This window comes from Dendrobates tinctorius, unplaced genomic scaffold (genome assembly GCF_039654945.1).
Source record: "Dendrobates tinctorius isolate UK_male_01 unplaced genomic scaffold, ASM3965494v1 ptg000008l, whole genome shotgun sequence".
In the NCBI taxonomy this organism is placed as follows: Eukaryota; Metazoa; Chordata; class Amphibia; order Anura; family Dendrobatidae; genus Dendrobates; species Dendrobates tinctorius.
The window spans coordinates 70,012,496-70,033,094 of NW_027361676.1; the positions used below are offsets into that span (position 1 = coordinate 70,012,496).

The 20,599-nt window shown below is 41.5% G+C and overlaps 1 protein-coding gene across 6 annotated transcripts in view; it reads left to right on the top strand.

Moving 5' to 3' along the window:
- Positions 1-7,585, top strand: part of STOX2 (storkhead box 2) — a 183,755-nt gene extending 176,170 nt beyond the window's left edge. For all 6 annotated transcript variants that reach the window (XM_073578239.1, XM_073578244.1, XM_073578258.1 and 3 more), the window contains exon 4: positions 214-7,585. In XM_073578239.1, coding sequence (XP_073434340.1) covers positions 214-412 — 199 coding nt within the window. In that variant the 3' untranslated portion in view covers positions 413-7,585. The remainder of the gene's footprint in view (positions 1-213) is intronic.
- The last annotated feature ends 13,014 nt before the right edge of the window (positions 7,586-20,599 follow it).

The window sequence follows — 20,599 nt, forward strand, 5'->3', positions numbered from 1 at the left end:
TGTAGACCAGCAGGAGACCGGGCAGCTGGGGCTCGGAAGCGGTGGCAGATCGGAGCGGTGAGCATTGCGGTTTTTAGCCGACATAAACACTTTGTATACGTTGCTACGCTCCACATAATCCGTTAGTTACTTGCCTACAGGACGTTAAAGATTAGCGCGCAATGTATCGGCTCTTTATTCCATGTTTTACAGTTGTTGTTCTTCTCTCCCCAGTACCCGTGAAAGCCTGGCTTCCAATACTTCAAGTATTGTTGAAAGTAATAGACGGCAGAACCCAGCTCTCAGTCCTGCCCACGCTGGTGCTGGTCCAGCTTTTAACTTCCGAACATCTGCTGCAGAAACCACAACAACGGATGCTGATAAACTACAGAAACCCGCGAACTGTTTGCAAGCTTCTGTAACTAGTGTTTGATAGCCGCTCAGCCTCAAATCTTGTTCTGTCTCATCCTCTACAGCAAAGTTTACTACACTGGGACCGATGTTTACATCTCTTTACAAGCAAGCCTCACATCCACAGTTTTTGTGTCTTTCTAAAACTGTGCTGCTAATTAGCCCAGGGGGCAACAACAAGAACAGAATTCCAACTTTTTTTTTTTGTATTGTTATAATGATTGTTATTATTATTTTGGTTTTGTTGTTTTTCTTTCTTTACCATCATTTCTTTCCATAACGTAGAGCTCGGTAGAAAGTGAAAAATGCTAGAAGTTAATATGCACATTATTCTTCATGTAAATGTAACAGAGCACATTGGAGAGTCTAAACACTGTAATAATTTTATTTTTCATTGTTTTTTGGACGCTGTGCGGCATTACAGCTGAATATTTCCTTTAAAGCAGCGGTGCTCGGTAGAAAACACACCTTTGTAAATTTGCAGAACAGTTTTTGTTCAGTTCTGTATTATAAAAAGAGAGAAAAAAAAATATTTATTTTTACCAACACATAAATAATACAAACCTAATTTTAAACGTATATACAGTAAATATATATATATATATATATTCCTACTTAGTGCCCATTATGTTCAGCCAATGTAAAGAACCAAAATATGACACCATATCACACTGCAATAAGAATTGCTACATCTGTGCTTTTTTTCTTAATCTTCTGGCTATCTACATCCACACCATTGTGCGATCACATATAAATATAAAACGTATTGGATGTGTTGTTCAGGGACCTGCATGCGTTATACAGAATGGCGGTTGTGTTACTCCTCTCTATAATATTACACTAGTTAAAATACAGTATTATCAAAACTCAAGCAAACCTACTCATCATAACAGTACAAATACAAAGGGAACTTCTCCGCAAAGTATGACGAGGTATTACATGGAAGGCAAGCATAATTGTTCCAGTCATGTCAGGGGAAAGGACACTGGCGCTTGGTGCTACAGCTAACACTTTATATGAGGACATTGACATTGAATTCCATGATCATTTATACCCATAGTACATAACTAAACGGATAGTCAGATTATCAGACCTAGGTTTTAGAAGCAATGAGTATATAAGCTACCAGTGATTGTGATATCACACCTATTGCTATAGAAGAAACCCTAAATGGGTCATTCTGGAGGTATCGATGGATGACTTTGCAGAGGGACATCCAAAAACACCAGCCTATTCACAAGATCAGCAAAAGTGCCCCTATTTTCTAATTCTGACTACCCCTTAGAATCTCGTAAGATAATAAAAACTAGCTGTGAAAGTCAATCCAAACCATTCAACCTACCACTAACTTCTCCAACTCCTCCTGCAGGCCCTTCACACCTCTAAGCATGCCCTGCAATGCTCCCTTCTCCATCAGAAGGTTACTAGGATCTGTCATCAGGTCTCACTGTCTGTCTTGGTAATGAATTTCCTATTACGCCCTTTTATTTTAACCATGTTGCCCACTACATTGCTGCTCCATGGACTAGGAAGCCATTAGTGTTTGGCCACATTTTATACATTGTTAGGCTTGGATAGATATTTCTAATTACAAGGTATGAGCTAGAACAATACATTCTCCATATTTCACTTATGTATACCTAGCGCTGCTGCTTTAAAATCCCATAAGAAAGGTTCCACTGTGCCAGAAATCTCAGTAGTACCAATAAAATGGCAGCAGAATGGAGCCATTATCATTTTGGGCAGGAAATATGCCAAACAATTCTGCAGTCACTCTTTGTGAGTGGAGACTTGTGAATCCTCACATTGTGAGCACACCGTGCTGTGAACTTGCGGCGAGCTCGTGACTGCAAATATTTGATTTGCATACATGCGCGCTATATTGAGCGAGGCCCAATAAGTCTAGCTGGAATGTGCCCGGTAGTATGCAAATCACATATTTGCGGTCACAGTCCCAGTGCCAACACCGGAGAATCCTCACAGCGCTCACTGGGCACATTGTGAGGATTCACAAGTCTGCAGTCACGTAGAGTGACTGAGAGTGACTGCAGACTTGTAGACTGTGGCCTGACAACCCTTTTAAATTAAAAATTGGCTTTGTAAACGTGTGCCATCAGATCACCGTAGTTTTATTTGACTGGTACATATCCAGCTCCAAAACTACCCCTAAGAGCCAAAAAAGTGACGGTCAATCTGGTGTTGAGACAAGTTGTCATTTCCCTACCGCCATGCAGTATTAGGACCAGGTTACAATATGGCACCCACTGCACTGGTCCAGAGTTTTGGATACTTTCAAAATCCCGATAAAATCCAAAGCAGAAATGTAGTCGCGGTGTAGATATCAAATTCACGGGCCTGTCAATTTATGCTGTGAATTTTCACAGATTTTTTTTTCCGTTTGCAATACGTCGTGTGAAAACCATGATAAAATCCACACCTAAAGCCCCCGTCACACATAGCGATCTCGCTAGCGAGATCGCTACTGAGTCACAAGTTTTGTGAAGCAACAGCGATCTCACCAGCGAGATCGCTGTGTGTGACACTGACCAGTGACCGGCCCCCCTGCCGGTTATCACTGATCATCCTGGAATGGCCAGGACATTTTTTTTGATCACTGGTCTACCGCTGGCCAGCACGCATCGCTGCGTGTGACAGGCGGGAGACCAGCGATCAGCTCGCTGGTAACTAAGGTAAATGTCTGGTTTCTAAGCAGCGCGCAGCGCTTTGAAACCCGATGTGCACCTTTGTTACCAGCGTGCTGGTGCAGGGAGCTGGTAACCAAGGTACACATTGGGTTTCTAAGTGCCGCGCGGCGCTTATAAACCCAATGTGTACCTTGGTTACCAGCTCCCTGCACCAGCGCGCTGGTATCTAAGGTACACAGTGGGTAACTAAGCGACGTGCGTCACTTGTTACCCTCGTGTCGCTGGTGCTGATCGCTGGTGAAGCTGCCTGTTTGGCAGCTCACCAGCGATCATGTAGCGACACCCCAGCGATCCTGACAAGGTCGTATCGTTGTCGGGATCGCTGGTGCGTCGCTATGTGTGACGGGGCCCTAAGACAAGAACATTTAGTTGCAAGACAAAATTCACAATAGAAATTTTGAATTTGCTCTTAGCATAAAATTTTGTAGCAAAAATTTTAAAACCGGGCATGTAGAAGCCAGTAAGTTATAGTGATCTGAATGTGGAACACCAATTTAGTGGCTTTAAAGCAGCGTCACATGGAACAAAAAAAAGTCTAAAAATTCTGAAGCCAAATTTCTTTCGTCAATTTTTCTACCATTTTAGTCGCCAAATGGAGCCCTGCAGTAAAGTGGTTCTCCAGCTTTGTGTCCACCCACATAAACAAAAGTAGTCTACATTGACATACAACGGATACATTAATACCATTAAAAGGAAATTAACTATGTGCAAACTCTTTAAAATGGCTTTTGTCATCTACATTTTTAATTAGTGCACAGACTTACTCTAGCTGCAAATAATAAAATATATCCTTACTTGCTACTCGTCCTAAAATTAGCCTTACTTACCACCTGAACCTTAGTGCTGCCTCTCCACTGTTGACCCCAGTCTTGGTTGACCAGATGCAGCGGTGATGTTATGATTACAGCACATGACTGCTGCAGCCAATTACTGCACTCAGCTGTCATGCAATGGTAGATGGCACCAGATTAGCTGCAGCAATCATATATTGCAGTCGTAAGTTCACCATTGCAGCTTGTCAACAAAGACGGTAGCAGCGGAGAGGCAGCAGAGGTTCACGTGATTTTATTGGTTTTAGACATAAGAAACCTGTGTAATAAATTAAATGTGAAAAGTCCCTTTAACTTCTGCATACCTATTTTTCACTTACATGTACGAAAACATATATCCTAGGACAACCTTTTCTTTTATTTTATGCAGATGTAAGTGGCCAACAGTAAACATCCCCTTTAATAGGAACATATATCATCAGGAAACTTTTGTATTTTGTTCTCTGCAATATCAAGTGAGTTTACATGAATCAATTTCTTAATATTTAACTTGAAATCTTCATGAGCCCCAGAAGTAGTTGATTGAAATCATTTTTTTTTCTTTTTTTGTTTTTTTTGCTATTTTTTTTATCATTTCTCAGTTCTTTAAGTGTATTTGTAAGACACAAAAGGCGAGCATAGCCTGGTAACATGATTTCTTTCAAGCGGAAGGATATAATTTTTTATTATGTGGATTTGATTGTACTGCCTAAATTAGGCTTCTCAAACATAACATGATTTGTGACGGCGATCATTAGAACAAAGCATTACGTATGTTTGAACATTTGGGCTTTTCTTATCACATACAATGTAGCTTATCCTGTAAGACATTTGTGACGAGAACAAAAGAAAAGATTTGGGTTTTGTTTCACATTACATTTTTACAAGTGGAGAAAAATGTGCAAAGTCAGGGTGAATTTGAATTTATCATTTTCCGATTAGGAATGTTTTCGATATTGGAAATTCAATGCTGAAATCTTTACAGGTTGAACGGTGTGGAAATGAAGTTATAGTAGTAGAGTTCTAAAACATAGCTGCCCGCCTACAGTCATGCAAGCTGGAGACACCCTTCAGGTTTTTGGTGCCCATACCCCAATCATCTTACCCAACAATAATAAAAGATGTTATTGTAGTACTTAACCATGACGCACACATTGACATCGTGGATACAGTTCAGGTCATGATCATTGATGGTCGGCTATGTTCTAGAACTCCATAATCTCCATAAAGATACCTTCAAGTGTCCCCACTTTTCTTTTCTAAATACTTGTAAGTGGTGCTGTGTATCTAGAACAAAGAAGACTGATTCTATAGATCGAGAAGAAAAAAAAAAAGCTTCTCAACGTTTCATCCCTGGCTCAAGGTAAAGAGATGAAGGATTGTGTCTCGGAGTACAGTAAAATCTTTGCTCGAAGGGGCTTGTGTTTTTGCTGCACTGATATATGGCTTCATCTACAAAAGAGCATATGTAGTCCATATTACTACCTTCATGATTATGACTCATTTTTACTTTTTAAAGTGTATCTGTCACCTACTCACAATGGAGAAAGCCATTTTGTGTCGCCTGGCTCTTTGATGTCAGCAGTTGTTCTGAGCTGGCAATGTGAATATCGAGTGGGAACGCTAAATATTAGCTTTTTCTTTCTTTTTTTTTTTATTCTTTAGATTACAGATACACTTTAAGCTGACCACACAGCAGAAGGAATGACATTATATTCACTGCTCACTTATGTCCTGTATAATCCATTTTTGTGTTTTATTTGAAATATCTCAAAAGGAGAAGTTTGCTTTTAACACTTATGGTCCATTAGGTCGGGCTCCTGAAGTGTTAGGAGTTTCCCCATGGTAAAACGTCAAAGTGCAGAACTTGGAGAAGGGCATCTGAGGACACGGCTGTTTGTTTTTACTACCTGATCTGCGTATGCAGCCCTTAGGACGAGCGGCGGACATTGATTTCTATACAAGCTGGTTGTCACGAGAGCTACTTGTACTGACGTGGCTATATCCGCCAACCTGACCATGTCCTCAGAAACAGTTCCCGAAGTACGACTTCCGGACAGAGTGCTGATGTGCTATTATAGGAAGCCTTCTCCAATCTACATGCCCAGTGTAATAGACCTTTAAGTGTTAGAAGTGATCTTCCCCTTTAAATGGGTGCTAGGTTGCCACTTTTGGTGGACTGAATAATATAATTATTTTTTTTTAACAAGTCCATCATTATAATTTTTGGCAGACAAGATTTTTGAATGGCTTTTCTCAAATGTCTCGAAAAATCAGCATTTTACATGTACCCAGTACTAGAAGTCGAGACAATATGGCAATAATGAAACGGCTATTTTCTAATAACCTTTGACTTACCCAAGTGAAATCCAAAATAACATTATGCAGTATTAGGATCTAGAGATCAAAAACTTTTCTACGACGGCCTGTATATAGACTATAATAGCAAGCAGGTCACAATGTTACAAAAATCCAAGTACTGTCTACTGGTATTAGATTTTATTTGGAGTTTGAGGCGTTCCGGTTCTGGGAATGCCCTACGTGCAGCCTCAAAAGATCAAAAGTAAATCTAATGGCTTTTTGCACACTTGATTCTTCTTATTGTTGCTACAGTACATGTTGTGTTTGTTTGCTAATGTGTTTTTCTTTTATTTTGTTTTTTTCCTGTTTTTACATACAACTACCTCCACAACTTTTAAAACGGCAGCAATGTTAAAGTATACTGTACAAAAAAAAAAAAAACATTCGAATCATATGGAAAACTCCATGATGCATCAACATTTTTGTAGAATGAATCATCATTTTTCATCACCATGGTTTCTTTCCACTAAGACTACATTTTGGGTTTTTATAAGAAATGTATATTGTAAATTAAGGGCAAACAATCCTGTGTTTTTTTTTTGTTTTGTTTTTTTGTTTCATCATGGTTGGAACATTCACCGACACTTTCCGTTACAGCTGAAGTTTTCTTCCTGTTGTCACTTGGCCATTGCAAGTTTTTCAGGGGCCAGTGACCTCCGTCATACATTTGCCAGCCTGACTTTCCTATGATGAACAAAGCCAGATCTTTCAATACTACCGATGAGTTGACTCCACTATGACATTGTTGTTTATAGATGAGATTTAAACTGAAAGAAGTCATACGTTCTTCAAGTCAGTGACTGAATGTGACTATTGCATTAGGGGAATAAAGTCAATACATACAAGGAGGACTTTACTGTATGTTTAAAAAAAAATTGCAGCCAAGACTGCCTTGTATAAATGTGTTTGCACTGAAAAAAAAATAATAAAAAAAATCTAATTCTCGGTCTCTGGTTGCTGTAAAGGTCATCCTGATAATGGATGTTCTGTTTATATTGTATAGAATTTCATATAAAAGAGAATACAGTTCATGAGATGTCTTCCCTGACGTTACTGATTTCTAACAGCACATTTGTATCATGGTTTTTATTGTGTCGGTGTATCATATTGTAAAGGATGTTTTACCTGTCATGCTTAGCATAATAACTTAAAAGGAAAAAAGTTCACAGGGATTTTTTTTGTAAACTTATATTCAAAAGTCCCTTTCTATGTCAATATTGTGTCCATGTTGGTTCTGTAGTGTTGTGTGAAATATCCAATTATTTTTTTTTCTTTTTTGGATTGTGTTACTTTCTAAAATATTAAATAACATTTTGGTTATATGGTTTAAGCCAACAGACTTTTTGTGCTGCAGAGAGTCAGGCCCGAGTGACCTCTTACGTAAAGGTGTCTTTTTTTGTAATGTTAGAATGATTGACATCTTGTATTTTTAGCCATTATTGATGCAGTGCCGATATATTCTGCCGCTCCGTATTGAGTGTGCGCTATCATTGCTTCCTGTATCTAGCGGGACTAGAGGATCCATACTCTGAAGACGCACGACCAAGCCAAACCAGACGCTGTACTCGCAAGAAGCAACAAGCCCAAAACAGTGCAGTGTGCACACGCGCGTCTGGGGTTTGGCCGGTAAAAGTCGCATTTGAAGGCTCCTTAAAGACCACCTGTCGTGTACAATAGCCTGCAGCTATGGCGATAATGTGCAGGTTAATGGCGTTCTGACACAGTGTGGTGCCGGCACTGAGAACTCCGCTGCTGGGAGGAAATGAACTTTATTCCCCCCCCGGCAGTGTTCGGTTTCGGCAAAGTTTGCACTGCTCGGTGTATAGAGAGCAGTGGCTGTAACTGCGCCCCCAGCACTGACTGACCGCAATCTCAGCATTAAGGCCCGGCTGTCAGTCAGTACTGGGGGTGCAGTTACAGCCACTACTCTCTAAAGCCTGAGCGGTGACTGAACTTGTGCCAGCGCTGCCCATGTGCCTGGGAGCCAAACACTGGCAGTGGGAATAAAGTTCAGTTCCTCCCGGCAGCGGGGCTCTCAGTGCGGCGGCCGCAAAGTGTCAGAACGCTATTAACCTGCAGATTAACTCCATATCTGCAGGTTATCAGTGTTATTTTACATGCCATGTTCCCTTTAACGGTTCGCGGTCATCGGCGTTTAAAAAATCGCTCCAATGTTGATCCAGAAAAGTAGGATGAGTGCAATGCGATTTTTATCACCTAGCATCCATATGACATCTGTATGACATGCGTATGAAATGTGTTTTTTATCTGCAACTATTATTCCACAGTGGTGAATGGTAATGGATCTGTAAAATCGGACGGTGTACAGATGGCCCGTGTGCCACCCATTTTTTCCTCGCCCCCATTGACTTGGCGACACAGATGAGTATGAGCCATAAAGCAGATCAACTTAAGCTTTTACTACTCTGGTATCACTAACCAGAAGATAATAGTGCCCAAACCTCATTTTTGGTTATGTCCTGTTACAAAATTACAAATATTGCAATTTTTTTTCCCTTAAAGCCATTAAGACATTAAAATATGCACCAAATGAGTCAATTCTTTTACTAATTTGCATTTTCCATCAGAGATGTGCAACAGGAAAGATCAACGCAATATAACATCTATCCAAATGATTTCCATGGCCTCTCCTCACCACTGAAATCTGCCTGCCCATTTAAGAAGTACTGCTTTAAAGGATTGGACATTGCTAGGTAAATTCCTGCAGGTGGCAGTAGTGAGATAGTCTACTTCCTTCTGAAAGTGAGCGTGAGAAGACAAATCAAATGGGGCAACAGGGATAAAAAAAAATTAAAAAAAAAGTTCCTGGACTGCTTGTTTCATTATTTTTTTTGTTTAATAGCACTGCAAATAGTAAATTATTGTTAAAGGGAATCAGTCACCAGGTTTTTGCTATCTCATCTGAGAGCAGCATGATGTAGGGAAAGAGACCATTATTCAAGCGATGTATCACTTAGTTTACTGGGTGCAGTAGTTGTGATACAGAGTTTTCTCTGTGGCAGATGTAGGAGAGCTCAGAAGGATAACTCTGCCCTCACTGCTCATTAGCGGATTTCTATGCACATTGTCTATTGACCGTAAACTGCTAGTCGGTGCTTGGGCTGTGGCTGGACCAGGAGGCACGTGAGCAGCTAGTCCGACAGTAATAATCTGATAAAACACTGATAGTATGGCAACAACAGTACACAGCCTAATAAGTGACACATTCCTAAAATCTGTCTCGGCCCCTTCATGCTGCCCTCAGATTAAATAGCAAAACCTGCTGACAGATTTAATTTCAAATTCAGAATGGACCCAACGTATTTCTCCAACCCAAATTTGGCTTGACAAGCTGAATTGTCTGCTCAAAATGAAATAAAATATATATATCCAAGATCCAATATTGCAGCAGCAATATTTAACTATATACATATCTATTCTGTACAGGTGTCATGGACTAACAGTAATGGTGTATTTCTTTCTATCAGATCTCTCATGGTGCTGTTCACAAATTGACATCACCCATATTATTTCCTGTCCTCATCTAACGTCTCTGAAAGTCATATATGCATAATTCCTAACGTAACTAGATTCATTACTGATTTCCCAGGTTTGGTGTCAGTGGTCATACATTAGAATATGCATTTCAGCTGATATCTCCTTTTCTGCATCCAAGTCACTGATATTTGCCCCTGGAGTATCAAAGTCAACTAATCGCAAGTGGTTTTATAGTGGACTCGGAGAATTTAGGAATAAACACATTCACACACAATTAGAGTTCACCAAAATGTCTTGGAGGTCCCTGAGTCATCAATGGCCACTCAACCAAAATCCTGAGAATCTTCTTGTTCAACTCTACACGCAATAAAGTAATATAAATATTTATATCGTACCAGTCAAAGAGGTTTGGACACCTGTTCACAGTTTTCCTTGTTCTTATTGGAATGTGCACAGTGTAGATTGCGACTGAAGGCGGCAAAACAACGAAGGTGGTACACATATGGAAGCAAGGAATAAAGACGTGAAACAAATGTATGACAAACATTAGATTCCTCTAGTGACAGCATTACACCCTCTTGACAATCTCTCTAGCAGCTTCATTAGGTGGTTACCTAGAATTGTTTTACAACGGTCATGAAGGAGTTCCCAGAGGTGCTGAGCACTTTTTGCTTTTCCTTCACTCTGTGCTCCAACTCATCCCAAACATCTCAGATAGGTTGAGGTCAAGTGATTATGGAGGCCATATTATCTAACAGCACTCATCAGTTTCTTAGTCACATAGTCTTTAAATACCCTGGAGGTATGATTTGGGTCATTGTCTTGTTGCAACAAAAATAGTGGTACCACTAAAGGCCCCGTCACACACAGCGATCTTGCTAGCGAGATTGCTGATTTTGTGACGCCACAGCAATCTCGCCAGCGAGATCACTGTGTGTGACAGGGATCAGCAACCGACCTCCCTGCCGGGTATCGCTGATCGTGCTCGATCGACCTGGGCCATTTTTTGATTGCTGGTCTCCCGCTGCCCAGCACGCATCGCTGCGTGTGGCAGCAAGAGACCAGCGACGCTGATTTCTAATGTAAGCATCGGGTATCCAGGAGCCCCGGCTCCTGGATGCCCGATGTTTACATTAGAAACCAGCGTCGCTGGTCCTGATTGCTGGAGGGGCTGTCTATGTGACAGCTCACCAGCGATCAGCCTAACGATGTCCCAGCAATCCCATCCATGTTGGATCGTTAGTGGGATCGCTGGGACATCATTATGTGTAACGGGGGCTAAAGAGCAAACCTGATGTCCTTACAGAATGTTATCTCCCTCTCCAATCTTCATGATAGGTATCGCATTTTTAGAAACCATCCACTCTTTCTGTGTCTCAGACATGACGGTTGGCACCTAACAGCTCAAACTTTGACTCATCTAATGTCCAGTCCTTGCATTTCTTGGCTAAAAGTCTCTTGTTTTCAGTCCTTAGTAGTGTTTAGTGATGAGCGAGTATACTTGTTGCTCGGGTGATCTCCGAGTATTTTGGCGTGCTTGGAGATTTAGTTTCTGTTGCCGCAGCTGCATGATTTGCGGCTGCTAGCCAGCCTGAATACATGTGGGGATTGCCTTTTTGTTAGGGAATTCCCACATGTATTCAGGCGGTCCAGCAGCCACAAATCTTGCAGCAACAGAAACTAAATATATGAGCACTTCCAAATACTCGGAGATCACCCGAGCATGCTCGGGGAAACCCCAAGCAACGAGTATACTCGCTCATCACTAGTAGTGTTATTTGTTTTTTTGCATCAGTTCAATTATAAAAGTCTGCTCTTTGCAGTCTCTCTGGACAGCTGACATTGATCTGTATATGCTACTTGATGCTAGTGCACCATTGATGGGGCTGTTATCTGAGGTTGTGTCAGTTTTCAGTTTTTGAGGCTGGTAACTCTGATGAGCTTATCGTTTGCAGCAGAGGTAATTCTTGGACTTCCTTTCCTGGGGCAGCCCTGATGAGAGCTAGTTTTATCAACAATTTCTGGTTTTCACGACTGCACTTGATATCTTCAGGGTCCTAACAATTTCTGGATTTACTGACTTTCATGTACTAAAATAACAATGGACTGTTTCTTTTATTGAGTGGTTCTTGCCATATTCTGGCTCAGAAAGGTTGTAGAATAGGGCTCAGCACTGTATGGAACGGTGCATCAACACTGCCTCTGCAAAACACACCTGATAGTAGCAAACACTTTCAGACGACTGGTGATGAACTCAGGTCATTATACACCTGTTAAGTGGAAGCTATTCTAGGAAACTACCTGATGAAGCTGCTTAAGGGCGGTTTTACATGTCCAGATAATTCCGGTACCGGAGCTGTCCATGTGGCACACGTGTGGCAAACGTGCCGCATCAGGACCACACGGACGGCTCCGGGAAGAAGCGCTGCAGTAAGCGCTGTTCTCGGCGTCTGGAGCTGACCGCGGCTGTCATTCTGCTCTCCTGCTCTGCAGGCAGGAGAGCAGAATGAGTGAAAACCCGAAGTAATGGAGAGGTGTCAATAAGACACCGATCCATTACTAATCCTACAGTAAATAAAGGGTTAAATAAACACAATAAGAATAAATTATTTTAATGAAAGAATACAACACACATTTTTATAATCTTTATTACACTGGTAATTCCTTTGTGAAGCCCTCGTTCTTCTGAAAAAAAGTTGAGCATAATAAAGCAAATATATACATTACCTGTCCGGCGCTCAGTCATGTCCCACGGCGTAAATCCATCTCAGGGGGGTTAATATACTTACAGTCGGAGCGCTGCTTATACAGCCGCTCCCGACTGTAAATGACTGGGGAATGAATGGGAGCAGCCGGCGCATGCTCAGTAACTAGCGGTGACATCACCGCTCATCACTGAGTGCGCTCTGCTCCATTCATTCCCCTTATTACCCCACTTGCCACAACTACAGGGCAAGTGGGAAGAACCAGGCAAAGCTCAAGATTAGGCGCATCTAATAGATCAGCCCTCAGGTGTCGGCTTTAGTCAGGATTGGTTGTCAAAAATAGGGGGGACCCCACGCCGCTTTTTTAAATTATTTATTTAAATAATTTTAAAAAAACAGCGTGGGGACCCCTCTATTCTTCACAACCAACCTGGCTGAAGCTGACAGCTGAGGGATGCAGCCCCCAGCTGTAAGTTTTGTCTGGTTGGTTAAGAAAATGAGGGGGACCCCACGTCAGGTTTTCATTCATTCTTCTCTCCTACCAGAAGAGCAGGAGAGCAGAATGACAGCTGCGGTCAGCACCAGCCGCCGGGAACAGCGCTTAAAGTAGCTGCTTCCTGGCGGCCGTCCGTGAGCACGAAGGACTGTGTGAACAGTTCTCCGTTTGCACGTGTACAGCACATGTTGCGGGCCGTGTGTCCGTGTTTTGCACACAGACACACGGTCCGTGAAAACACGCTAAGGCTATGTGCACACGTAGTTTTCGGTGGTGCGGATTTTTCCGAGCAGATTTTGGAAAAACCGCAGGACAAAAAGACCTGCAGTTTAGCCCTGCGGTTTCACACTTCTACAATGGAGGAGGTGTGAAACTGCAGCGGATTCCGCACAAACAATTGAAATGCTGCGGATTGTAATCCGCAGCAAATCCGCGTGGAAAAATCCACAGCATGTGCACAGCGTTTTTGGTTTTACCATTGGAACCAATGGTACTGTACAACGCAGCAGAAATTGCTGCGGACCCGCAGGGCCAGAAACGCTGCGGATCCACAGCAGAATCCGCACCGTGTGCACATAGCCTGACATTTGCATAGACCAATTCATTTGAATGAGTCTACGTGTGTCAGTGTCACCGGTACGAGAGAAAACTTTTCCACAATTCTTTATAGAATACTGCAACTAAGAATGCTTTCAAAAATAGAAGTGCTAATAGCATATTTTATTAACATAGTGGAATGTGAATGGACAAGAGAAATGTAATGGTTATCCAATAGTGACAAACAGCCCATTTAATATCACAGTGCACTGACAGACTTTTCACATCTTTTAAAATAAAAAAACAACGGTTCATAATTATAATTTTTATTGTCACTGTTGAAGGTAACATCATCCTGCTATGACTTACACAAGTAATGTTTTTTTGGAAAAAATATAAATGTGGTCAATTTAAGGAGCACTATGGCTATAGAGCACACTGTAATGGATTAGTAGTCAACAAACCTTTTATTAAACCAGTGGTCTAATAAAAGGTTTGTTGACCACTAATCCATTACAGTGTGCTCTATAGCCATAGTGCTCCTTAAATTGGCCACATATATATTTTTTTCCAAAAAACGTTGACATTCCCCTTGAGGGATTGTGGCTGGAGCAGCATAGAGCTAGAGAGTTCCTATCCAGGCAACAGGACCTGAAGTGACGACGTCACATTCTGTGAAGTGGTATCACGTGACTCGATCTTGGGCCCACGTGACCAGACCAGGAAGCACAGGAGCGATCCTGGAGCTACAGAGCAGGAGTACACGGAGACATCCCCTACCGGAGTTCCAATTCTTCCAGGTGAGAGGCACCTTTTATTGTAACATCCCAATTAAACCACTTGGAGCTTCTCCATGTTTATTGTCTTACACAAGTGATGTGTCATATATTCCTTTCTCCACCCTAATACACCTACTGCAGGTAAGGGAGGCCAATTGTGATCTGCTTTTGTTACAACCAATGCCCGGAGAGCTGGTGCAAGTGTTGAGAATTAGGGTTTGCTCACATCTGCGTAAAAAAAATCAGAGAGGGCAATCACATTGCACTCACCACAATGTTATTCAGTGTTCATCTGCGAGTTTTTCTTGACCTGGAATTGGGGTGAATAAAAAATTGCAGCATGCTGCTTATGGCCAGCAATGCAAGTCAATGGGTGCAAGAAAAAAAAATTGCACAACACACATTTTTACGAACCCATCGCATAGGAAATCCAACATTTCATCAACCAAGTACAGTAAATTCACATCATGAACCGTTAGAGTAGAATAGATATATACAGTGCCTTGTGAAAGTATTCGGCCCCCTGGAACTTTTCAACCTTTATCACATAACATGCTTCAAACATAAAGTTACCAAATGTAAATTTAATTGTGAAGTTGAACGAAATTTATTGGTTATTTTAAATTTTTGTGGAAATTCAAAAACTGAAAAGTGGGGCGTGCAATATTATTCGGCCCCTTTAACTTAATACTTTGTTGCGCCATCTTTTGCTGTGATTACAGCTGCAAGTCGCTTGGGGTATGTCTCTATTAGTTTTGTACATCGAGAGACTGATTCTTGCCCATTCTTCCTTGGCAAAACAGCTCAAGCTCAGTGAGGTTTGATGGAGATCATTTGTGAACAGCAGTTTTCAGCTCTTTCCACAGATTCTCGATTGGATTCAGGTCTGGACTTTGACTTGGCCATTCTAACACCTGGATACGTTTATTTGTGAACCATTCCATTGTAGATTTTGCTTTATGTTTGGGATCATTGTCTTGTTGGAAGACAAATCTCCATCCCAGTCTCAGGTTTTTTGCAGACTCCAACAGGTTTTCTTCAAGAATGGTCCTGTATTTGGCTCCATCCATCTTCCCATCAATTTTAACCATCTTCCCTGTCCCTGCTGAAGAAAAGCAGGCCCAAACCATAATGCTGCCACCACCATATTTGACAGTGGGGATGGTGTGTTCAGGGTGATGAGCTGTGTTGCCTTTACGCCAAACATATCTTTGGCATTGTTGCCAAAAAGTTCGATTTTGGTTTCATCTGACCAGAGCACCTTCCTCCACATGTTTGGTGTGTCTCCCATGTGGCTTGTTGCAAACTTTAAACAACACTTTTTATGGATATCTTTGAGAAAAGGCTTTCTTCTTGCCACTCTTCCATAAAGGCCAGATTTGTGCAGTGTACGATTGATTGTTGTCCTATGGACAGACTGTCCCACCTCAGCTTTAGATCTCTGCAGTTCATCCAGAGTGATCATGAGCCTCTTGGCTGCATTTCTGATCAGTCTTCTCCTTGTTTGAGATGAAAGTTTAGAGGGATGGCCGGGTCTTGGTAGATTTGCAGTGGAATGATGCTCCTTCCATTTCAATATGATCGCTTGCACAGTGCTCCTTGGGATGTTTAAAGTTTTGGAAATCATTTCGTATCCAAATCCAGCTTTAAACTCCTCCACAACAGTATCACAGACCTGCCTGTTGTGTTCCTTGGTCTTCATGATGCTCTCTGTGCTTCAAACAGAACCCTGAAACTATCACAGAGCAGGTGCATTTATACAGAGACTTGATTACACACAGGTGGATTATATTTATCGTCATTTAGGACAACATTGGATCATTCAGAGATCCACAGTGAACTTCTGGAGTGAGTTTGCTGCACTGAAAGTAAAGGGGCCGAATAATATTGCACACCCCACTTTTCAGTTTTTGAGTTTCCACAAAAATTTAAAATAACCAATAAATTTCGTTCAACTTCACAATTGTGTCCCACTTGTTGATTCTTCACCAAAAATTTACATTTGGTATCTTTATGTTTGAAGCATGATATGTGGGAAAAGGTTGAAAACTTCCAGGGGGTCAAATACTTTCGCAAAGCACTGTAGATACAGTCATGGCCAAAAGTTTTGAGAATGACACAAATATTATATTTTCACATGATTTGCTGGCCTCTGGTTTTTATGTGTGTTTGTCAGATGTTTTTATCACATACAGAAATATAATTGCAATCATATTATGAGTAGCAAAAGGTTATTTTGACAGTTAGAATGAGTTAATGCAGCAAGTCAATATTTGCAGTGTTGACCCTTCTTCAGGACCTCAGCAATTCTCCCTGGCATGCTCTCAATCAACTTCTGGATCAAATCCTGACTGATAGCAGTCCATTCTTGCAAAATCAATGCTTTTATTTTGTCTGAATTTGAAGGTTTTTGTTTGTCCACCCGTCTCTTGATGATTGACTACAAGTTCTCAATGGGATTAAGATCTGGGGAGTTTCCAGGCCATGGTCCCAAAATCTCTATGTTTTGTTCCCTGAGCCATTTAGTTATCACCTTTGCTTTATGGCAAGGTGCTCCATCATGTTGAAAAAGGCATTGTTGATCGCCAAACTGCTCTTGGACGGTTGGGAGAAGTTGCTCTTGGAGAACATTCTGGTACCATTCTTTATTCATGGCTGTGTTTTTAGGCAAGACTGAGAGCCCATTCCCTTGGCATAGAAGCAACCCCACACATGAATGGTTTCAGGATGCTTGACAGTTGGCATGAGACAAGACTGGTGGCAGCGCTCACCTGGTCTTCTCCAAATAAGCCGTTTTCCAGATGTCCCAAACAGTCGAAAAGGGGATTCATCAGAGAAAATGACTTTACCCCAGTCCTCAGCAGTCCACTCCCTGTACCTCATGCAGAATATCAGTCTGTCCATGATGTTTTTCCTGGAGAGAAGTGGCTTCTTTGCTGCCCTCCTTGAGACCAGGCCTTGCTCCAAGAGTCTCCGCCTCACAGTGCGTGCAGATGCACTCACACCTGCCTGCTGCCATTCCTGAGCAAGCTCTGCACTGCTGGTAGCCCGTTCCCGCAGCTGAAACACTTTTAAGAGACGGTCCTGGTGCTTGCTGGTCTTTCTTGGGCGCCCTGGAGCCTTTTTGGCAACAAGGGAACCTCTCTCCTTGAAGTTCTTGATGATGCGATAGATTGTTGACTGAGGTGCAGTCTTTCTAGCTGCGATACTCTTCCCTGTTAGGCCATTTTTGTGCAGTGCAATGATGAATGCACGTGTTTCTTTAGAGATAACCATGGTTAACAGAAGAGAAACAATGATGCCAAGCACCAGCCTCCTTTTAAAGTGTCCAGTGGTGTCATTCTTACTTAATCATGACAGATTGATCTCCAGCCCTTTCCACATCAACACCCACACCTGTGTTAATGGAGCAATCACTGAAACGATGTTAGCTGGTCCTTTTAAGGCAGGGCTGCAATGATGTTGAAATGTGTTTTGGGGGATAAAGTTCATTTTCTAGGCAAATATTGACTTTGCAAGCAATTGCTGTTAAGCTGATCACTCTTTATAACATTCTGGAGTATATGCAAATTGCCATTAGAAAAAATGAAGCAGTAGACTTTGTAAAAATTAATATTTGTGTCATTCTCAAAACTTTTGGCCATGACTGTAGATAAAAACATGTCAATGAGATATATAATTAATGCACTGTATGTAGTTTACTGTACATATATTTAGCTAAAAAATATAAAACTAAATGAAAAGGCTTGGGGTCCCTCTTATTTTCATTAACCAGCTGAGGGAAAGCAGACAACTGCTGGCTGATATTAATAGGATATTGCTCCCCGCTTGTATAATGTCCGCTGACATCAAGCCCAGGGGTTAGTAATGGAGAGGCATCTATAAGACACCCCCATTACTAACCCCATAGTCAAAATAAATAAACACACACATAGAATAGTCTTTTAATTAGAAAAAAAAAAAAAGCATCTCCCAACCCTTTTTTACCTTTAAAAAATAAAATAATCCAAAGCACTTCGCCGTAAATCCATCCCACTTCTCACGGTGATCCCCGACTCTGCTACATTCGAATGCAGTGCAGAGTGGTAACATGAGTAATTTGACAACTCAGGACGACCACCAGAGCACACTGACAGTAGCATGGGAATCCGGCCTGCTGCGATAGTGGTAGTGTCAGTAAGGTTATTGCAGTTCATAACTGATGAACTTCGGTCACCTTACGAACGTCATTTCTAAGAAGTATGAACTGCAAAAACCTTACTGATGTTCGCACTTGTCTCAGCAGCCGGCTTCACGCACTTCTTGCAGAGTCGGGGATCGTCATGGGACGTGAGATGGATTTACAGCGGACCCCTTTGGATTATTTTATTTTTTAAATGTAATAAATGAATAAAAAAGGGTCGGTGACACCTTAAGCTCTCCAACTTTTCTGGCTGAGAATCTCAGCTACTTTATATACACAGATGTGAGTGAACCCTTATGCTGCTGCTAGCAGATCCTAAATTCATAGCCATGGTGTGCTTTTCTTCTTTTACACTACTCCATCCATTTCCATTGCTACTTTCTCTTTTATCATACATTTTGTGCAATACTATACTTAACCTTTGACAATCTTTTCAACCCCAATTATTATACCTTTGACAAAAAGTATGTAATAAGAAATGCTAGACTGGTACACCCACAGAAAACCAAATGAGACAGCGGACCGCAGGATAGATATGGCATGTACTGTTGTCAAATAAAATTAGTAAAATTGGTGTGCAAAAACAGACAATGTATTCATATTTTTAATTTGTCTATTTTTTTAACCAAAACTCAACCCTTTTCACAAAAAAAGACAATAAGTGATTGGTAGGTACACAATCAAAAAGCCAGCACTTATGGTATTTCAGGGCACTGTATTGGTGAGAGGTGTACAGATGTTAAATCTGACTAGTAAAATGTGCAAAATAAACAATTGTTTGCAACGTGCACACATTGTGAGGTAGATAGTAACAGTAAGGGCTCACACTCACATGCGAGAAACTCGGACGAGTCTCGCACGTCAATACCTGGCACTGCCGCCGGCACTCGGACAGGAGCGTTCAACTGCATAGCTGAAAGCTGCAGTCCGAGTGCCGGCGACAGTGCCGGGTATTGACGTGCGAGACTCGTTCGAGTTTCTCGCATGTGAATATGAGCCCTTAAAGGGGTATTCCAAGATCCTATCCCAATCTGTAGTAGGTATAATAAAAATCAAAATAGCAAATTCCTCCTGTTAGAAATGTAGCATAGTTCTTTTGATTCACTATGTCGCTTACCCTATGTGCAGGGCATTGCAGTAGCTTAGGTATCCATAGTTATGACCACTCAGATAGTGACAGTTAGTTAGGCATCTGTAGTTAAGACCAGTAACTAAGTTACTGCAAAGTCCTGCATTACGACATAGTGAATATTAAGAATTATACTAAGTTTCTAATTTGAGGTATTTGCTATTATTATTACTATACATTCTAAATACTGGGATAGGATCTTGGAGATGGGAATACCCATTTAAATGTCAACATTTTGCAAAGTAATGTATAAATTCAATACAGCTGAAGGACAACAACACTGATTTCAGATTATTTTTTATTTGCAAAAAATATTGTTCTACTAATTGCTGCTGCTTGTAATAGTAATCCACATAAAGCAGGACAGATGCCAGCTACACCATATCACTGATCAATCACACTGTCTGGCACCTCCCCAATCTCACTCTACCCCTCTCAAATGAACAGTAGAGGACACAGACAGAACAGGGCCCCTGTGCAGGAACAGTCTATGGGCCCTTTGTAGTTCAATAGCTCATCATAATGCACAATGTCACCTGCTATGGAGGTAGAAATGAGCCTCCTTATCTCTTGGGCCCCTGAGCTGCTGCACATGATGCACCAGTGGTGTTTTCGCCTCTGCATCTCTATTATTTACAGACTACTATGCTCATCTATTTTACTGCAGCAGTTATTCAACATATCACTTTCTGGGGGTATTTGTCCAATGCTGTTTCCCCTATACCTTTTGCTGATCTGTTAGCTCTAACACCCTCTATCTATCCTAAAATCAGCCCTAAAATGGTTGATGCATTCCCTGCTTAGGCTTTCATACAGGCTAGGATAGTCCATCCTGATTTGCTGTACTAATGTGATGTGATACCTGAAAGGCAAGATACAAGATAGTGGGGAAGCCTGCATGGTTGCACCTTAGGTCATACTGGCTTTCTGTGGTGGGGTATTGTTTGGCGATTCCCACTAATGAATTTGCCAATCTTTTTGGATTTTGCATGGACCCATGAATTTTA